The 19020-nt window shown below is 66.6% G+C and overlaps 4 protein-coding genes across 7 annotated transcripts; 2 read left to right on the plus strand and 2 right to left on the minus strand.

Moving 5' to 3' along the window:
* Window positions 1-124: 124 nt before the first annotated feature.
* Window positions 125-2305, plus strand: LOC309889373 (spectrin beta chain, non-erythrocytic 2-like; the record flags this gene model as incomplete). Its single annotated transcript, XM_082782161.1, has 6 exons — window positions 125-129; window positions 246-321; window positions 418-632; window positions 1109-1285; window positions 1400-1442; window positions 1751-2305. 6 exons carry the CDS (start codon window positions 125-127, stop codon window positions 1988-1990), a joined length of 756 nt encoding a protein of 251 aa, XP_082638287.1. The 3' UTR covers window positions 1991-2305.
* Window positions 2306-3453: 1148 nt separating this feature from the next.
* LOC309889379 (RNA-binding protein 4-like) lies at window positions 3454-9182 on the plus strand. 4 transcript variants are annotated; one of them, XM_082782169.1, is made up of 4 exons: window positions 3454-3496; window positions 3920-4341; window positions 5540-6237; window positions 8130-9182. In XM_082782169.1, exons 2-3 carry the CDS (start codon window positions 3930-3932, stop codon window positions 6229-6231), a joined length of 1104 nt encoding a protein of 367 aa, XP_082638295.1. In that variant the 5' UTR covers window positions 3454-3496; window positions 3920-3929; the 3' UTR covers window positions 6232-6237; window positions 8130-9182. The 4 variants fall into 4 exon arrangements, with proteins under 4 accessions (XP_082638295.1, XP_082638296.1, XP_082638294.1 ...); XM_082782170.1 differs by having other exon boundaries at window positions 8167-9182; XM_082782168.1 differs by lacking the exon at window positions 8130-9182 and adding an exon at window positions 6775-6913.
* Window positions 9183-9337: 155 nt separating this feature from the next.
* On the minus strand, window positions 9338-14734 carry LOC309889377 (RNA-binding protein 14-like). The gene is given in 4 exon segments (XM_082782166.1): window positions 9338-9675; window positions 10212-11847; window positions 14073-14439; window positions 14441-14734. Coding segments are annotated over 4 exon segments (2334 nt in total). The 5' UTR covers window positions 14564-14734; the 3' UTR covers window positions 9338-9467.
* A 68-nt stretch (window positions 14735-14802) lies between these two features.
* Window positions 14803-17898, minus strand: CCS (copper chaperone for superoxide dismutase). The gene is made up of 8 exons (XM_082782172.1): window positions 17824-17898; window positions 17278-17350; window positions 17063-17200; window positions 16801-16978; window positions 16426-16486; window positions 16254-16331; window positions 16063-16166; window positions 14803-15989 (listed from the first exon to the last, which is right to left on the minus strand). The coding sequence occupies exons 1-8, from the start codon at window positions 17857-17859 to the stop codon at window positions 15848-15850; spliced, it is 810 nt and encodes a 269-aa protein (XP_082638298.1). The 5' UTR covers window positions 17860-17898; the 3' UTR covers window positions 14803-15847.
* Between the last annotated feature and the right edge of the window lie 1122 nt (window positions 17899-19020).

The following is a 19020-nucleotide window of genomic DNA, read 5'->3' on the forward strand; positions in this document are numbered from 1 at the left end:
GGGAATTGGGGAGGGGACAGGGGTTTTGGGGGGGGGCAGGGGTTTGTGGGGGGGAAGCAGATTTGGTGGGGTTCTGGGATCGGGAGGGGGCAACCTGGGGGGGGGGGGGGAGAATGCAGTACCCATGGGGTAAGGTTTTTTTGGGAGGTGGGGGGATCCAGGGGGAGGAGGGGACACCGGGGGGGGCTCCTGGGGTGGGGGCGGTCCCATCCCATCCCCCTACCCCACCTTGTGCCCCCCCCCAGGCCCCCAGCCCTCCAGAGCCGCCTGCCCAAGGCCCCAGCCGTGAATGGGATCTGCCCCGACAGCGCCGCTGCCCCGGTAAAGCCCCCCCCAAAAAAATCCCCCCAAACTCCCCCAGATTCGGGGGACCCCCACCCAAAAGGACCCCCCCCTTTTTATCCTCCCCCCCCCCAGGTGCCAGCGGGGCCGGCGCTCACCAACGGGGCCCGGGAGCGAGGCCCCAGCCCGGGGGGGTCTCCCCGGGGGGGGCGCCCGCGGGGGGGTCCGGCCCCCGACCCTGCCCACGCCGCCACCCTGCCCCCCCGCGCCCCCCCCGCCCCCGAGAGCCTGGAGGGCGGCCTCTGCCGCAAGCACGAGATGGAGGCGCAGGGCAAGAAGGCCCCCAACAGGTGAGGACCCCCCCCCAAAAAAATGCCCCATGTACCCCAAAATATGCCCTATATCCCCTAAAATTCACCCTGTGCCCCCCTTAAGCCCTGTTCCCCTCCCCACTACACCATACCCCCCCCTTTACACCACCTCCCCCCAAAATACGGCCTGTACCCCCCCCAAAAATCCACCCCATGTCCCCCCCCATGTACAAAATGCCCCCCCTTAAGCCCCATTCCCCCCTATTACACCACCTCCCCCCCAAAATACGGCCTGTACCCCCCCAAAATCCACCCCGTGTCCCCCCAAATCCACCCTGTGACCCCCCCACATACACCGTGCCCCCCCTTCAGCCCCATTCCCCCCCCATTACACCACCTCCCCCCCCAAATCCACCCCAGGTACCCCCCCAAAATCCACCCTGTGCCCCCCCACGTCCACATTGCCCCCCATTACCCTCCTTAACCCCCCCTTAACCCCCCTGTGACCCCCCCAGGTCGTGGCAGAGCGTGTACTGCGTGCTGCGGGGGGGCAGCCTCAGCTTCTACAAGGACGCCAAGAGCGCCAGCCACGGCGCCCCCCCCTACCACGGGGAGCCCCCCGCCAGCCTGCGGGGCGCCCACTGCCACCCCGCCCTGGACTACAAGAAGCGCAAACACGTCTTCAAACTGGGGTACGCCGGGGGGGGCACGGGGGGGGCACGGGGGGGGGCTAAAGGGGGTTTTGGGGAGCCGGGGGGGGCAGGACCCCACGCTGAGCCCTCTCTCTTTGCGCCCCCCCCCCCAAGGCTGAGCGATGGCAAGGAGTACCTCTTCCAGGCTAAGGATGAGGTGAGAGGGGGGAAATGGGGGAAAATGGGGTAAAATGGGGTGTGGGGGGGTAAAATGTGGTAAAAAGGGGGTAAAATGGGGTAAAAAGGGGGTAAAAGTGGGAAAAATGGGGTAAAATGGGGGAAAGGGGGGGGGAAGGGGGTAAAATGGGGTAAAAATGGGGTTAAAAGGGGGGAAAAAGGTGGTAAAAATGGGGTAAAATGGGGGTAAAAGGGGGTAAAAAGGGGGTAAAATGGGGGTAAAAGGGGGTAAAATGGGGGGGGGGGCACACGGGGGTGTAATGGTGCCCCCCTGTGTGCCCCCCCCAGGCGGAGATGAGCACCTGGCTGCGGGTGATCCACGCGGCGGCCGCCCTGGGTCCGGGGGGGCCGCGGGAAACGGGGGGGGCGGCGGTGGTGGCGGGGGGGGGCAAGGGGATGACGAGGGCCATGAGCATGCCCCCCGCACAGCCCCCCGCCCCCACCGAGGGCCCCCCCCCGCTGCGGGCCCGCGAGGGGAAGGAGAAGGAGAGGGAGAAACGCTTCAGCTTCTTCAAGAAGAACAAGTAGAGGCGGGGGGGGGGGGCAAAAATCGAGGGGGGATCCCCCCAAAATCAAGGGGTCCCCCAAAAATCGGGAGGGTCCCCCCAAGTCGAGGGGGGGTGCCCCGAACCGGCCGAGCTGATGGAGGGACGCGGCTGGGGGCAGCACTGGGGGGGGTGTGGGGTTTTCCCCCCCCCTGCCCTGGGGTCCCTGCGTGCCCCCGCGTCCCGGTGATGTCCCCACGCTCGAAGCGGCCGCCCCCACCCCCAAATAAAAAGAAAGAGGCCGGAGAGCCCCGGGCACCGGACTGTGATGGGGACGGGGACGGGGTGGGAGGGGAGGGGAGGGAATGGGATGGGATGGGGATGGGGACAGGGATTAGGATGGGGACGAGATGGGGATGGGACAGAGATGGGGATGGGGTGGGGATGGGATGGGGATGGGGTGGGGACAGGGATGGGGACAATCTTGGGGATAAGATGAGGATGGAGATGGGAAGGGGATAGAGACAGGGATGGGGACAGGATGGGGATGGGGATGGGATAAAAATGAGGATGGAAATGGGAGCGGGATGGCGATGGGCAGTGATGAGGAGGGGAGGGGGTTGGGGACAAAGATGGGGACGGGATGGGGATGGGGACGGGGAGGACGAGGACCGACAGAGCCGGGCACTGGCGGCTGCGGTTGTGGCCCCATCGGATCCCTGTGGATCACCCCAGCGCTCCCCTGGCAGGGTCCCCGTGGATCCCTCTCTTCCCCCTGGCTGAGAGCCCTTCAGCCTCCCCGCCAGATCCCAAAGGATCCCCCCAGATCCCCCCGCGGGGCTCCCAATGGGTCTCCCCAGTCCCCCCGGCTTCCAGTGGGTTCCCCCAGATCCCCCCCGTGAGTCACCAATGGATCCCCCAAATCCCCCTCTAGGGCTCCCAATGGATCCCTCCAGATCCCTCCATCAGTCACCAATGGATCCTTCCAACCCCCCCATAGGGCTTCCAATGGATCCTTCCAGCTCCAACACCCCCCGCAGGCTCCCAATGGATCGTTCCAGCCCCCCCCCCACCGGGCTCCCAATGGATCCTTCCAGCGCCCCTGGACTCCCAATGGATCCCCCCCAAGTCCCCCCCATCAGCCCCCAATGGATCCTTCCAGCCCCCCATAGGGCTCCCAATGGATCCTTCCAGCTTCCCCCCCCCCCCGCAGGCTCCCAATGGATCCTTCCAGCCCTCCTGGACTCCCAATGGATCCCCCGATCCCCCCCCTCAGCCCCCAATGGATCCTTCCATCCCCCCCTCCCTCCCCGCTCCCCATGGTTCCCCCCGCCTCCCCCCGGCGGCCTCCCAATGGGCCGTTCCTCTCCCCCTCACCCCACCCCCCGTTTCCAATTGGCCCCTCACTCCCCGCGGGGGCGGGCACTCCCACTGACGGACAACCCCCTCAGCCAATCAGCGGGCGGGGCGCTGCCGGGAGGGGGTGTGGGGGAGGCGCCTCGCGGAGCCGCCGCCATTTTGCGAGCAGCGAGCGGCGAAGGGGGCGCAGGTGGGGGCGGGGCCGGCACCGGGAGGGCACCGGGGGGGGGGGCGGGGGGGAACCGGGGGCGAACCGGGGGCGGTGGGGGGGCACCGGGGGTTCCCGGGGGTGCCAGGGGGGCACCGGGGGGGTACCGGGGAGTACCGGGGCGGATGGGGGGGGTGCCAGGGGGACACCAGGGGGGTAGGGGGGTGTCGGGAGGTGCCGGGGGGGCACCGAGGGGTACCGGGGGGGCACCGGGAGGGATGGGGGGTGCCGGGGGGGCACCGACGGGTACCGAGGGGTACCGGGGGGGGTACCGGGAGGTACCGGAGGGGATGGGGAGGGTACCGGGGGGGTACCGGAGGGTACCGGGGGGGCACTGCGGGGTACCGGGGAGGATGGGGGGGCACCGGGGTGGTCCCGGGGGTGCTGAGCCCGCTCCCCCCGCAGGGCCGGCGCCATGGTGAAGCTGTTCATCGGCAACCTGCCGCGGGAGGCGACGGAGCAGGAGATCCGGGCGCTGTTCGAGCAGTACGGCAAGGTGCTGGAGTGCGACATCGTCAAGAACTACGGCTTCGTGCACATCGAGGACCGCACGGCGGCCGAGGACGCCATCCGCAACCTGCACCACCACAAGCTGCACGGCGTCTGCATCAACGTGGAGGCCAGCAAGAACAAGAGCAAGGCCTCCACCAAGCTGCACGTGGGCAACATCAGCCCGGCCTGCACCAACCTGGAGCTGCGCGCCAAGTTCGAGGAGTACGGCCCCGTCATCGAGTGCGACATCGTCAAGGACTACGCCTTCGTGCACATGGAGCGGGCGGAGGACGCGGTGGAGGCCATCCGGGGGCTGGACAACGCCGAGTTCCAAGGTGGGACGGGGGTGGGACGGGGGTGGGCTCTGCCGATGGACCCCGGCTCCGCTGCGTCGACGTCCCTCAGAGCCCGGGCGGTGGAGTTTGGGGACGTGGGGACGGTGCCGGTGGCGTCACGGCCTCCGCTTGGCGAGACCTCGGGTCTGCGGTGGGCTTGAGGCTGCTTTGAGCACCCAAATCCCCCCAGCGGTGCTCCGAGAGCCTCCCGTAGGGCATCAGGCGTCTCCAGGCATCTCCGCTTGAGTTGAGCGCGGAAAGATGCGTTTTGGGGTTTTTTGTTGGCGGTTTTTGTTGGCATTCCTGCGCTCCGTAACGTGGCAGGCCTGTTTCTTTCCCGAGGGTCAGTCACGGCAGTGACCCTGTAGGGCCTGGGGCGTTTGGGGTGGGCTGTGGGGATCCTCCTCCAGCCAACCCAATGTGGCCGAGGAGCCCAATGGTGACCGGCTCTGGTCCAATGCTGCCGGTGCTGCCCGGTAGGAGGGCAGGCAGAGGCGCTGCCGCGGTGCTGAGCCCCCTTTTTGGCCAAAATTGAGCGCATCCCCGTCGGGCTGGCCCCAAACCCATCCTCAGGGTCATCGGGGACGTGTCTGGGTCATCCTGATGCACCACCGTCCTGTCCCACACATTGTGGGGCTGGTTCGGTCCCGCCGATCCCTGCCGCTGCCCCCAGAATTCGTCTTCAGCCAGGGCCGCGCAGCACCGCCCGTTCCCCTGCTTGTGGACGTGGCCCCCGGTTGCTCCCTGCTCAGGCACAGGCCCGCGGCCGCCTCCCCTTTTTGGGGGGCCCCCTCGCTGCCGCCGCCATTCGGCACAGCGGGACCCGCTCGGGGTCACGGCAGCAGGACGGCACGCCGTTTTGGGGCAGAAAGCTGGTTTTACGTGACTTTGGCTGGATGGTGAGGTCGCTGGGGGCTCGCTCGGCACCCTGAGCCCGTCCCAGCCCGATTCGGGTGGCTCCGAGCGCTCCGTCTCGCCGGTGTCACCGCAGCGCCTCCCCGGTAAGTCGTCTCGCTGCGCCCCGCGGCACGGCTGCTCCTGGAGCTCGTCGGCGCAGGGCGGCGGTGCCTGGAGCGGAGCGGAAGGAGCGGCTCGGGGGGCTGGCTGTGTCCTGCTGGGTGTTACTGTGCATGCTTTGTAACCGAGCTCTTGGTGCGGCCCTGAATTATAGCCTCCCTTTTGCGTCTGTTTCTTCAAGGCAAGCGGATGCGCGTGCAGTTGTCCACCAGCCGGCTCAGGACCGCGCCCGGGATGGGAGACAAGAGCGGCTGCTACCGGTGCGGGAAGGAAGGGCACTGGTCTAAAGAGTGTCCGGTAGATCGCCCGGGGCAAGTGGCTGACTTTACCGAGGCCTATAACGAGCAGTACGGAGCCGTGCGCACTCCCTACACCGCGGGCTATGGGGAGACCATGTATTACGATGACGCGTACAGCGGGATGGCCGACTACTACAAGCGCTACCGCGTCAGGTCCTATGCGACGGCCTCTGCATACGACGCCTATGCAGAGCAGACCATGGCCCAGTACTCCCAGTACGCCCAGTACTCGCAGGTCCAGTCCACGGCCATGGCCGCCACCACAGCCATGGCCAGTCGCATCCCCACCACCCTAGACCCCTACGATAGAGCTCTGCTGCCCACCCCGGGCGCGGCCGCCGCGGTCGCCGCCGCCGCCACCGCCGCGGCGGCGGCGGCCTCCTCCACCTATTACACCCGGGATAGAAGCCCCCTGCGCCGCACGGCAGCCGCGGCCACCACCGTCGGAGAGGCGTACACTTACGATCGTAGTCAGCTGTCGCCGGTCTCGTCGGTCGCTCGGGCCTCCCTCTACGACATGCAGCGCTTCGGGCGCGACCCGTACGCGGACAGGGCGCGGTACTCTGCCTTTTGAGCCGAGGTGAGCGTCTGCGCAGGGCTGCTCCGTGCTGCTTGTCCTTGTGCTGCCCGCGGGGGCTGCGTGGGGGCCCCGGCGGCTCGGAGCACGGGCTCCGTTAACCCCCCCCGACGCCGCCGGCCGGGCGTCTGCGCCCCGCGTCCCGCCCGCAGCTGGGGTTGAGTCGGGTAGAGCTGAGTAGAGGGGTCAGGATTCGGCACGAGGACCCGAGCCGGGCCCTTTCTGGACGTTAAAGCCCGGGTGCTGGCTCTGGAAGCCACCGCGACGAGTGCCAGCGCCTTGCAGTGCTCCCGGGTGCAGGGAGCAGGACCCCAAATCCACCCCCCCGGGCACCCGGTGAGGGGAGACTCCTCTCCCCGCTCGGCTCCCGGTAGAACCGTGCCCTGCTCTGCTGGGAGCCTCCCGCTGCCGCGGCGAGGGCAGAGCCGAGCTGGGCTCACGGCTGGACTCCGGTTGCTTGCAGGAGGCCGCTGGTGCCGCGCGGGGCTCGGCACGGCCCCGGCTCCCAGGCGGGCGCTGAATTCTGCTTTTCTCTTGCAGGTAAGGTATTTGCGGCTGGACGCCGGGGTCCCGTGGCAGGTGAAAGCTGCGCCGCGCGCGTCGGACGGTGCCGCGCTTCCAGGCCCGCCCCGCCTCAGCTAACGAACCGGGTCCCTAACGGACGCTCGAGCTTCTTCGTAGCGTAGTCAGGAGTAGCTTAACCCCCTCCCGCCCCCTTCGTATGTTTTGATTTTTCGGGATTTGCTCTCAATTAGCTCCGTGCCCCCCTCCCCGCCCCGTGCTGCCCTCCAGCCCGGCCGCCCCTAGCTGGTCTAGGCTCAGGTTTAGCGCGAGCGTAGCCGTAGTGCGAGCTTTGCTTCCCTGCTCCCCCCCCCCCTTCCCCCCACAGCCTGGGCTGTAGCTTTTTTTTTTTTTTTTTCTTTTTTTCTTTTTTTTTCTTTTTTTAACGTGCTTATTTTTTAAAGAGAATCAGTCTTAACTTTGTAATACTGAATGACGGAGCCGAGTCAGAAGCGCTGAGTCGAGCCCCCCCTCCCCGGCTCGTTGCCACCGGCGTGGGGCACAACCCGCCGCCCCCCCCCCCCCTCGGCCTTTAGCCTCCTTTCCAGTGAAATAAAATCTCTTTTAACAAACCCGGGCGTGTGTCTGGCGTGCGGGCGCTTCCCCCTCCAAGTCCCTGGGGGCTTTTCTCCAGCCACCCCCCCCCGGGGCTCCTGGACTTACCGAGCTGCCCCCAGAAAGCAGCAAACGAAGGGGGGGGGCAGGAGAGGCCAGGCCTCAATCTGTGGCCTCCCCTCGCTGGCAGCACCCTCCTGACCCTGCTGCTGGGCTAATTAACCCCAACGAGGCTGGCTCGTTAACCCCTGCTGCCAGCAGGGTGGGCCCCACAGAGCCCCCCACGCACCCCCTGCCTGGCTGCTGCCCCTTGTGCTTGCCAGCCTCCCCCCCACTCCCCTCCCTGGCTCGTTAGGTAACGATGTTAATTAATTAAACGCTCGCCTGGGGCGCAGCTTTGCCGGCAGCCGCTGTCCGGGCCCCTCGCCTTGTCCCTGGGCTCCTGGCTGTGGTGTTTTTTGGCGTCCTGAAGCCTGCAGCAGCTCCGAGTGCGTTTCCAGATTTACTTCCTCTGCCTCCTCCAGCTAACGGCCTCCACCCGCTCGCCTCCTCCTCTCCTCTCCCAAATCTTCTTCTAACTCCTGCTCCTCGCGGCAGCGCTGCCCCTCGGCTAAGTTTTTACCAGCACCTCCGGCCGTGGTCCTGCTGCTTTATTGTACCGGGAGCCTCTCGCTGATGCCGCGGCCTGGAAAACGAGGGGAGAAGCGTTAGGCCCCATCACAGCGCACCGCTTAATTAACGACTCCCTTGATTTGCTTAACGATTCCCTTGATTTGCAGTCCCAGCAGCGGGCTGGGGCCGCTTTTCTTTCCTCAGGCTGCGTTTTCACCGCGCTGACTCCATGATCTCAGTGTGCAGGGGGGTCCCAGCCCTCCGACAGACCTGACTGAGCGGCGAGGGGCCACTAGCGCCCTGCTGCCGTCCCCACCGCCCCCCGAACAAGAAGACAAGGGACAGCAAAACGCTTTTACAAACTTTAATGATGGTTCCAGCAGCAAGGAAGAGCCCAGCGGGGCCCCAGCGAGCGGCTCGGCCACACGGAGGGAGCGGTGCCACTCGCCCCGGGCTGAGCGAGCCCATTACATTCGAGAGCTACTCCGCTAAAACCGAAGTGTCGCCGGGAGGAGCCAGTCAGATTTCACTCAGTGAACGCTGAGAGAGAAACGGAACGGTGGCCGGGGAGAAAACCTGCAGGCGCCGCAGTGAAACAGGAGCAGGACGAGCGGGGGACGCCCCGAATGACCAAAACACCCCCCGAGGGAACCGTCCCCAGCAGGAGGCCACCACCCCGCTGCCCCGTCCTTGGAGGCGACCCCAATCCCTCTGCTTGCAGAAATTTGTGATTTCTTTCAGAAATCTGCTGCCACCCACCCAAAAGAGAGCAGTTCTGGGAGGAGACGCGTGCAACAACCGCGCGTGGCTGACACTCCGACCCCAGACCCGCTGGTTTGCCTCTAGCAGGGAGAGGGAGAGTGGCGGGACGCGGTCTGACCCCAAACCCCACTGCAACACGTCCCCGTACGGCCGGGCTGGGCAAAGAAATACAGAGGACAAGGGTTTCCAAACGGAAAACAGCCCAGCTTTTTATTTACAGTCGTACAAAACGTCACTCGGTGCTGCTGCGTCGAGCCCAACGCCGTGCCTGGGTTTTAAAAAAGGCGAGGGGAAGAAAAAATGGGGATGGGGGAGCCAAAAGAGCTCCTCGCTCGGCGGTGCCGATCACTCGGGTTACAAAACGCGCCCGAGCGGTGAGGGATGGCTGAGAGAGCCCCACGCAGTGCAAAGGAGACGGTGCCACGACGCTAACGGCGCTGCAGGGAACGGCCGAGGGGCTGCGCGGCCGCCTCGCGCTTTTCCCCAGGCACAGAACAACGTGTTTTCAAACCGTGAATCCAAAACCTTCTAAAAACGGGAGAAAAAAAATCAAAGAGGGGAAAAAAAAACGATAATAAAAGGCAGCTAAAAATAACCGTCCCTGCCCGGGAGCAGGCGAACCACGCTGGGTGCCGCGGCGAGCGCTGCGCCGCCGGTGCCACCGGAGACGGCGCGGAGGGGAGGGAGCGACCCGGCGGCGCTCCCGGGAGGCGTCCCGAGGGAACGGCGCACGCCCGCCGGCCCTAGAGGCGGCGCTGGTAGCCCGAGTGCACGCGGGCCGGGGGCAGGTAATCGCCGTAGCCGCCCGAGTAGCGGGCGTAATCGGCGTGCGCTTCCGGAAGGCGGCGGTAATCCAGCGGGGACTTTGTCGGCGAGCGGCGGTACGCGAGCGGCGAGTCCGCTAAGCGGCGGTAATCTGAGAGGTCAGACAAACGGCGGTCTGAATTGTACCTGGTCGAGAGAAGAGAGAGGCCGTGAATAAAGCGCCGGGGCGCGGCCGAGAGGGCGCCCCGAATCCTGGCGCGGTGCAGGGAGCACCCGCAGCAGCTCGCTGCCGCCGCCCGACTGGAGGCGGGCGAAGCTTTTTGCCGTTGCAGCCTCCCCGGTAAACAAGCGAAGCCGATTCCCCCCGAATTTTGGGGGGCAAACAAGCACTTGGCGAACCCGCCGTGGTCCTGAGGCACCGGCGGTGCCTGGCACCGAGCGACACAGCCACCTCCCGGCACAACGGCACGGGTGACCGGCCCGGCGCGCTCACAGACACCGAGAGCAGCCCCCGGGTGAACAGCGCGGCCTCGAAGAGGGGCGAGAGCCCACCCGCGCCCACCCCCAGCCCCAGCCAGGCGCAGAGAAGCGAGGGGAGGGGGTTACGCGGGGGGTGAGCGGCGCCCGCGCTGCGCTCCTGGCTGTTAGCTCCGCGGGCGCGCCGGGGGCCGAGAGAGGCCCCCCGCTACGCGCCAGCCGCCGCCCCTGGCCCAGCTGCGTACCTTTTTGCCAGAGCCGAGGACTTTTTGTACGGATCGTCATAGCCGGCGCTGCGAGGCGGCGAGAGGCGGGTGCGCTCGTAGGGCGGTGCGACGGCGGCGGCCTGCGACAGGCCCAAGTAGGAGGCCGCCTGCTGGCCCAGCTGGCTCGGCCCGTCGTAGGCGCTGCCCGGCTGGGCTCTGTAGGCGGCCGCCAGCGACGCGGAGGAGGCCTGCTGCGCCGGGTAGGAGGCCGCCATCGAGTTGGAGGCCTGGGCTCGGTAGGCCGCCGTCAGCGGGGCGGAGGCCTGCGCCTTGTAGGAGGCGGCGGCGGCCTGGCTGCCGTAGGAGGCGGCCAGCGAGGAGCCCGCCGGGGCGCCGTAGGTGGCGGAGAGCGCGGCGGCGGCGGACTGGCTGCCGTAGGAGGCGGGCAGGTTGGCAGCGGGCTGGGCGCCGTAGGAGGCCGAGTGGCCAGCGGTGGGCTGGGCCCCGTAGGAGGCCGAGAGCGCGGCCACCGGCTGCGCGCCGTAGGCCGAGTGGCTGGCCACTGGCTGGGCACCGTAGGCGGCATGGCTGGCCATGGGCTGGGCGCCGTAGGACGTGGCGTGCGCGGCCACGGCCTGGGTGCTGTAGGAGACCGAGAGCACGGCGCCGGCCTGGGCGCCGTAGGAGGCGGCGTGGCCATCGAGGGGCTGCGCGCCGTAGGAGGCGGCGTGGCCGGTGGCGGCCTGCACGCCGTAGGAGGCTACGTGCGTGGCCACGGCCTGGGCGCCGTAGGAAACCGTGGGGCCGGCGGCAGGCTGCGCGCCGTAGGCGGCGGCGGCCTGGGCGCCGTAGGTGGCCGAGTAGCCGGAGGCGGCCTGCGCCCCGTAGGAGGAGGCCAGGGCCGTGGACTGGACGCTGTAGCCGGAGAGCTGGGAGGCGGCGGCGGGCTGCGCGCCGTAGGAGGCGGCGGCGGGCTGCGCGCCGTAGGAGGCCAGGGAGTTGGCGCCGGGCTGCGCGCCCGAGGCGCCCAGGGCCACGGCGGCCTGGGAGCGGTAGGCGCCGCCCAGCGAGGCCGAGGGCTGGGCGCGGTAGGCGGCCGCCTGGCCCGTGGTGGGCTGCGGGCGGTAGGCCATGCCCAGCGAGGCCGAAGGCTGGGCGCGGTAGGCGGCCCCCAGCGAGGCCGAGGGCTGCGCGCGGTAGGCGGCCGGCTGCGCCGTCATGGGGAGCGTCACCGCCGAGTAGCCGCCGGCTCTGGTCGGGGAGCGCCGGAGGGGGCTGCGGTCCCGCCCGAAGTAGGCGGGGGATGAGGGCCGCGCCTGCGGGTCGAAGCCGTCGTACTTGCCGGCGGCGGCGGTGCCGAAGCGCTGCTGGTAATCGTACAGGGAGGAGGAGGAGGCGGCGGCGTAGCCGGCGGTGGCCGAGGGGAAGGCGGCGTCCGCGACCCTCCGCTGCTCGAAGCCCTCGATCTTGGGCTGGAACTTCTCCCTGTACTCCAGGCCTATCCGCTTGTTCTTGTCCACCACGACGCCGGCCTGCACGGCCGGGCCCATGCCCTTTTTCTGCACGTTGGTGGAGAGCTCCACATTGACTCTTCTTCCTTTCACCTCCTTCCCATTAAGATTTTCGATGGCAACTTTTGCATCTGCTTCGTTCTCCATGTGAACAAATGCATAGTCTGATAAAGCAGCAGACAGAGGGTTATCAGTGGGGGAGAAAAGACATTTCGTTACAGGAGCGAACGCTTAACGAGGCGCGCGGCCCCGCTCCACCCTACGCGCAGCCCGCCGAGCTGCGGCCCGGCCGACCGACACCGGTGGCGGCCCCGCTCATGCCGAAACCTCCCCACAGGGCCCCGGGCTCGAGCGGAGCGAGCGTGTCCTCCTGGCACCCCGAGGGCCACCACCCGACTGCAGGGAAGGAGAAACCGCAGCCTCCAGCCCAAGGCTTGGAGCGGGGTCAGGTTAAAGCGGGGCTTTGCCCGCCCCAGGCCCTGCTCCCCACCCTTTTGGCCAAGATCAGCAGGCTGCTGACAGCTCGGGTCGGCCTCAGTGTGCTCCCACCCTATAACTAGCACTGTAACCCCAGCGGAGCTACCCAGCCCCGCTTTCTGCTCCTCTTGCCACCGTTTTTCTCCCTCCCTCGCCCCAGCACAGCATGCCCTGCCGCAGGCCACCGCTCTGTGCGAGGCACGACCCCTCGCCGCAGTCAGAGCCCCCCCGGGACCTCTCCGCGCTGATCCTCGGCCCACACGAGGCCTCTCGGCAGTGAGCAGAAAGAGAGAGCAGGGAGAGGAGAGGAGAGGAGCGACGCCGGGGCAAACGGCCGCGGCACCGAGTGGCTCGGCTCCAGAAGGGAGCGAGGCCCACAGGCAACGCGTTCCAGTGAGGCGTTAGAGGCATCCCGAGGCCTGGCAGCGAGGAGCTGAGCAGAAGAAGCAGCGCAGGAAGGTGAATCATTAACCGAGAGCGGAGGCGAGAGCCGAGAGAAGCGTGAGAAGCAGCAGAGACCCGGTAGCGGCACCGTGACACCAGCAGGCTGGAGCCGGGCCCAACGGCCGCCCGCAGCACGTGAGGGAGCGCTTTTGGGGGCTGGACGCCCATTATGGGGGCTCAGGAGGCGTGGAGGGGCTCGATCCCCACCTCACAGCAGCTCTTGGAGCTCGTCACGGCACCTCCGTGGCGGTGACCCACGGTGACAAGCCTGAGGCGCGGCCGCTGGCACCCCCCGGGAGCCCCCTTGTACCAGCAGCACCGTGGGGGGAGCCTCAGGGCAGCCCCCCCCCGAAAGTCTCAGCGTGCTCGGAGGTACCGCTCGCTGAACGCGGCGCTAGGGCTGGGCAAACGCCATAACAACACCTCAAAGTCCAGCTAAAACGTGGTCAAAGTGTGCGTCACCTCGCCCAGCCTCCCCCTCCGTTCACTCCCCCTGCTCCACACCACTGCTCCCCCCCCTCCCGGGCTCCTTCCAGCAGCAGGAAGCACTCAGGCGCTGCGCACACTTCCAAATTCTGCTGTAAAGGTGCTAAAAATGCTCCTCGAAGTCCCTGAAAAGCCCCAAACCCATCCTGGCAGCCCACCCCCTTCGGGGGCTGCCGCAAAGCCCCCCCCCAAATCGGCCACAAGGACGCCAGAAACGTTTGGCGTGGATTTCGGCGCCGTTCTCCAACGGGGCGGGGGGCGTCCTGGTGGGGCTGCAACCTGGGACGAGAGAGAGCAGAGGCAACAGCATCACCCTGCCGCGGGGCAGCCCCAGCCGGCACCTTCTCAAGCGAGGGGGGGTCGTGGAGAGACCTCGGCGCGAGGCAACCCCCCCCCCTTGATGCTGCACCCCCGAATTAACCGCCTGCGGGGGCCCCGAGCCAGGGCAGCCCCTCAGAAGTTTGCGTTCCATGTGCCTCAAAAAGTTTCGAGCTCACTGTGAACCAGCCTCCGCGTCCGGGCTGGAGATTTGGGCAGAGAAAGCGGTGGTGGAGGGGGAGGGAAACACCTCCCAGCCCTTAACGGGGACAAATTCCAGGAGCAGGCGTAGCTCCGGGCCAGCCCTTTGCGTCCCCGTCCCATGGGAGCAGGGGGGGGATGAACCCCAGCGCCCTGCAGCAGGGCTGGGGGAGAGCCCCGTGTGGTGTGGGGGGACTGCACGGTACCGGGGGGGTCTCTACCGGGGGGGGGCCGCCAGAACGGGCCGGGGAAAGGGAGGGGAGAGCGTGGGGGGGGCAGAAGCCGCAAGGCACCGGTCGGAAAACGGCGCAGCCCCGGCCACAACCGGCGCCGGAACGGCTCCCAGGACGGTCACCGGCGCTGCACCAGGCCGGGGCCGGAGCGAGAGGGGGCCCCCGGCGGAGGAGGCGGGGGGGGAGGCCGAGGGGAGCGGCCCCGGGAGCGTTGGCGGCGGGTCCGGTACCTTTGACCACGTCGCACTCGACGACGGTGCCGTACTGCTGGAAGAGCGAGCGGAGCTCGCCGCTGGTGCAGGCGGCCGAGACGTTGCCGACAAAGATCTTGCAGGTGTTGGTGGGCCGCGGCCGCGAGGGCTCCACCACGATGCGGCGGCCGTGCAGCTGGTGGCCGTTGAGCTGCGCGATGGCGCGGGCCGCCGCCGCCTCGTCGCGGAGGTGCACGAAGGCGAACTGCTTCATCAGCGCGATGCCCAGCACGGGCCCGGCGGCGCCGGCGAACAGCTCGCTCAGCTCCTCCGCCGTCGCCTCCTCGGGCACGTTGCCCACGAAGAGCTTTATGCCGGGACGCATGGCGGCGGCGGCGGCGGCGGCGGAGGGGAGCGGGGAGCGGGAGCGCGGCGGCCTCACAAAATGGCGGCCGCACCTCAGCGCTGAGGGGGAGAGGCGAGCGGGCACTGCGCACGCGCGCCGCCTTCCCGCCCACCTCACCGCGCATGCGCGCCCGCAGCTCCCGCCTCAACCCTCGGGAGTCGCCTAGCAACAGCCCCGCCCCTCCCCAACGAGCGCGGAGCCCATTTGGCAGAGCGGCCGTTAGGGGGCCGGGCCGCGCTAGGCCACGCCCCCTCTTAAAGGGGCCGCGGAGCCCGGTTCTGAGGGGGCCTGAGAGGGCTGCGGGGCGGAGAAAGCACTTTATTACACATCTTTAATTTTGTAATAAATATTTACACTTTATTATGTACATTTGCACTCTGGTTTCTCCTCAGATCATATAATTATACTTGATTATAAAAAATATGCACTTTGGTCACTCCCCAGATCATATGTTTGTATTTTTTTATATAAAAATAGGCACTCTGGTTCCTCCTCAGATCATATATTTGTATTTTTTCATCTAAACTTACACTCCAGTTTCCCCTCAGATCGCACAATTACACTTTATCGCAGAAGTTTGCATTCCGGTTTCTCCTCAGATTGTATATTTGTATTTTTTTATATAAATTTGCACTCCAGTTTCTCATCAGATCACACAATTATGCTTTATAATACAAATTTTCACTCCGTTTCCCCTCAGACTGTACAAAAATATCCTATAAACTCACAGCTTCTCCTCAGACCACACAACTATACTTTATCATACAACTTCACACTGGGTTTCCCCTCAGATCTTATATTTTTCTATACAAACTTGTGCGCTGGTTTCTCCTCAGATCACGTATTTATACTTTATCGTATAAATTTGCACTCACTTTCCCCTCAGATCCTGTAATTATATTTTTTATATAAGTTTGCCCTCCGCTTTTCCCTCAGATCGTACAACTACATCACATAAATTTGCACTCGGTTTCTCCTCAGATCACACATTTGTATTTTATCCTATAAATTTTGCACTCCAGTTTCCTCTCAGATACCATAATTACACTTTATCCTATAAATTCTCACTCGGTTTCCCCTCAGATGGTATAATTATACTTCATCCTAAAAATTCTCACTCAGTTTCCCCTCAGATCGTATATTTATGCTTTATCCTATAAATTCACACTCGGTTCCTCCTCAGATCGCATAATCACAATTTTTATACAAATCCGCACTCTGTTTTTCCCTCAAATGGTATAATTACACTTTTTATATACATTTGCACTCCGGTTTCCCCTCAGATCCCACAGTTACCCTTTATCCTATAACTTCGCACTATGTTTTTCCCTCAGATGCTATAATTATATATTTTTATACCCCCCCAGCCCCAGTTTCTCATAAACCCCCCCCCGATTCCTCGCAGCCCCTACAGGTGAGGGGTGGGGGTCGGGGGGGATCCGGGGGCAGCTCGGTCGCGCTCGTCCCACAGCGTGACCCCGTCGCAGCTGCAGACGCGTTTGGGGTTCTGGAAGAGCCCGGCCGCCCTCGCCACCACGCCGCAGGCCAGCCTGGGGGGGCACAGGGTGTGAGAGGGGGCTCCGTGTGTCCCCTCACCCCTTTTTGAGTCCCCCCATCACTCACCTCGGCCCCGAGTTCCCCGTCACCCGTGACAGGGGGTGGGAGCCCCGGCCCAGGTCGTCCTCGCCCGCGTCTACCACCACCGAGCGCCCGATGATGTCCCAGACCTGGGGGGCACACGGAGCAGGGGCTCGGGACCCCCCCCAAAGATTTGGGGCGCAGGGTGGCCCCCCCAGACCCCCCCATAGCCTCACCTTCAGGCGTGAGTCCTCCATGCGGAAGGCGGCCCGGCCATCGGCGTCTGCCCAGATGTTGCCCAGGTCCCCGGCGTGCTATGGGGCAGAATTGGGGGGTCAGGGGAGACCCCAAAGCTCCCCCCCCCCCCATCCACCGGTCCCGGGGGTCCTGCTGGTCCCGCAGGCTCACCCGGTGCTCGTCCTCGGGTCCCCCGTGGCACTCCCCGTCAGGGTTGAAATGGTCCCCGCAGCTGTGGGGGGGGACGTGGGGTGAGGTCGGGGTGTCCCCGTCCCCCATTGGGGTGTTCCCATTCCCCATTGAGGTCCCTGTTCCCCACTGGGGTGTCCCTGTTCTCCATTAGGGCACCCCCATTCCCCGTCGGGGTGTCCCCATTCCCCATTGGGATGTCCCCATTCCCCGTTGGGGTCCCCATTCCCCATCGGGACATCCCCATTCCCCATTGGCGTGTCCCTATTTCCCATTGGGGCCCCCATTCCCCACCAGGACATCCCCATTCCCCATCGGGGTGTCCCCATCCCCATCGGGGTTTCCCCATCCCCTCACCTGTCGCAGGAGCAGGACAAATCCCCAAACTCGTGCACGTGCAGCCCGTGGGGGCCCGGCTGCAGCCCGTCGATGGCCCCATCCACCAGGCAGCGCTGCGGGGTCACCTGCAGGAACCGCACCAGACCCCGCACCCCGCCGGGACCGGCCAGCGCCGCCACCGCCGCCCCCAGGCTGCCTGTGGGGGGACCCCCGGCCTATTTTAGGACCCCCTCCCCGGCCCAATTTGGGACCTGCACCCCCCCTAAAGGTTCGTACTCACCCTCCTCGGCGCCCCCCATCCCCTTCAGCACCGCGCGGCGCCCCGAGGCCTCCAGCAGCTCCCGCACGCGCTCGGCCGCCAGCTCGGTCTCCACCAGCACCGTCTGCGCCTCCAGGCGCAGCTCCAGCAGCCGCACGCCTGCGGTGACACCGCGGTGACACCGGGGGGACACCACAGGGACACCGCGGGGGGGGTTTTGGGGGTGTGGGGCTTACCTGGGGCTCCCCGCAGCGCCGCCTTCACAGCCTCGGCGCAGCTCTTGCAGCTCATCTGCACGGCAAACTCCAGCTGGGGGAGAGACGGGGTGTGGGGTCAGCATCGGTACAGGGTGGTGGGGCCCCAAAGGTTGCCCCGGCCCCGGGGCTATGCACCCCGAAATTTCTGTGACCCCAAAATCCCGTAGCTGGGGAGCTACAGCCCCAAAATCCTATAGGTGAGGTTATTCACCCCCAAAAATCCCCAAACTGGGGCTCTTCACCCCAAAAGTCCCAAAGCTGGGGTTTTGCACCCTCAAAAGCCCACAGCTCAGACCCTACAAGCCCCAAATCCCACGACTGTGGCTCTTCAACGCCAAAAATCCCATAGCTGGGGCCCTACACCCCCAAAATCCCAAAGCTGGGGCCCTTCACCCCAAAACATCCACAGCTAGGGCTCTGCCCTCCCCAAACCCTATAGCGAGGACCCAACACCCCCAAAACCCCAAAGCTGGTGTTATTCACCCCAAACCCCCCCCCCGTTTCCCTCCTGGCCCCCCCCCTCACCCTGCAGCTGGGCCCGCGGGGTCCCGGCGCCGCCATGGTCGCGGCCTCGCTCGCGGCCCCCCGGAACCAAAGCGGCGGCGCCCGCGGCGGGGGCCGGACCCGTCATGGGGCCGGACCGGGAGCCGCTTCCGGCGTGCCGTTGCCATGGAAACGAGGGGGGTCGCCGCAGGCTTCTGGACGCCGCTGTAGGCCGCGGGGAGGACCCGGGGTTTGTGAGGGGCTGGGGGGGGTTCGGGGGGGCCGAGCCGGTGCAGGGTTGGGGATCCCCGTTACTGGGGGGGGGACCTTGGGGGGGAGGAGAGCAGTTTTGGGGGGGTCCCAGGGCGATTTGGGGGGTTCTGGGACGATTTTGGGGTGGTTCCACTCTGTTTTGGGGAGGGTCCAGGTAGTTCTGGGGGTCCTAGGACAATCTGGGGGTCCTGGGACGACTTGAGCAGGGGCCCCAGGACATTTTTGGGGATGTTCTGGGACATTTTGGGGGTCCCGGTCTAATCTGGGGGGGCTCTTCCCCTCTTCCACAGGTCCGGAGCGATGGAGCCCCCGCCGCGGCGCAGCCTCGCCACCCCGGCGCTCGATCAGAAGCTGGTGGCCGACCTGCGGGAGCTGCGAGCCATCGCTGGCGCCGACCTCCGCGCCATCCCCTGCCTGCTGCCCCTCACCCTGCTGCCCCCCCGCACCCCCCACCCACCCCCCCCGGCCACCACCCCCCACCCTGGCACTGCTGCGGCGCACCGAGCCCGCTCTCTGCCGGCACAGACAGAGCACCAGCACCGGGTGGAAGGACCGGGGGTCTCACCGTCACCCCCACCACCCCCCCAGCCTGTCTCCATGCCAGAGCTGCCGCCCCCCGGCACTACCCCGGCGGCACTGGATCTGCAGCGGCTGACACAGCGGGCACCGAGCGATGCCAACCGGCTGCCACCGCTGCTGGCAGCACTCACCCGCCGCTCCCGGGACGACGCGCGGCTGCGGTGGCTGCGGCGCCACCAAACACAGGAACTGGGGACCCTCCCCGCGCCCCCGCCGGCCCTTGGGGTCAGCCTCCTGCGGCAGCCGGAGCCGGCGGAGAGCGCGGTGTGGCTGCGGGTGCAGCCCCCGCTCTGCCCCGAGCCCGCGGAGGTGGCGGCGGCAGAGGCCGAGGCCGTGCCCAGCGAGGAGCTGCGGGCGCTCTACGAGCGGCTGGCGGCGGCGCTGCCC

Source organism: Aythya marila, assembly GCF_965140915.1.
Source record: "Aythya marila genome assembly, chromosome: 38".
NCBI classification, from domain to species: domain Eukaryota; kingdom Metazoa; phylum Chordata; class Aves; order Anseriformes; family Anatidae; genus Aythya; species Aythya marila.

Bases quoted from the DNA above. Each gene is read 5' to 3' on its own strand.
- LOC309889379 (XM_082782169.1), top strand. From the start codon at position 3,930: ATGGTGAAGCTGTTCATCGGCAACCTGCCGCGGGAGGCGACGGAGCAG. The intron at 4,342-5,539 runs GTGGGACGGGGG...TGTTTCTTCAAG, and splicing joins GGACAACGCCGAGTTCCAAG to GCAAGCGGATGCGCGTGCAG.
- CCS (XM_082782172.1), bottom strand. From the start codon at position 17,859: ATGGCGGCGCCGGGACCCCGCGGGCCCAGCTGCAGG. The intron at 16,979-17,062 runs GTGAGTACGAAC...GTCCCCCCACAG, and splicing joins GATGGGGGGCGCCGAGGAGG to GCAGCCTGGGGGCGGCGGTG. The intron at 16,167-16,253 runs GTGAGGCTATGG...TGTGCCCCCCAG, and splicing joins TGGAGGACTCACGCCTGAAG to GTCTGGGACATCATCGGGCG.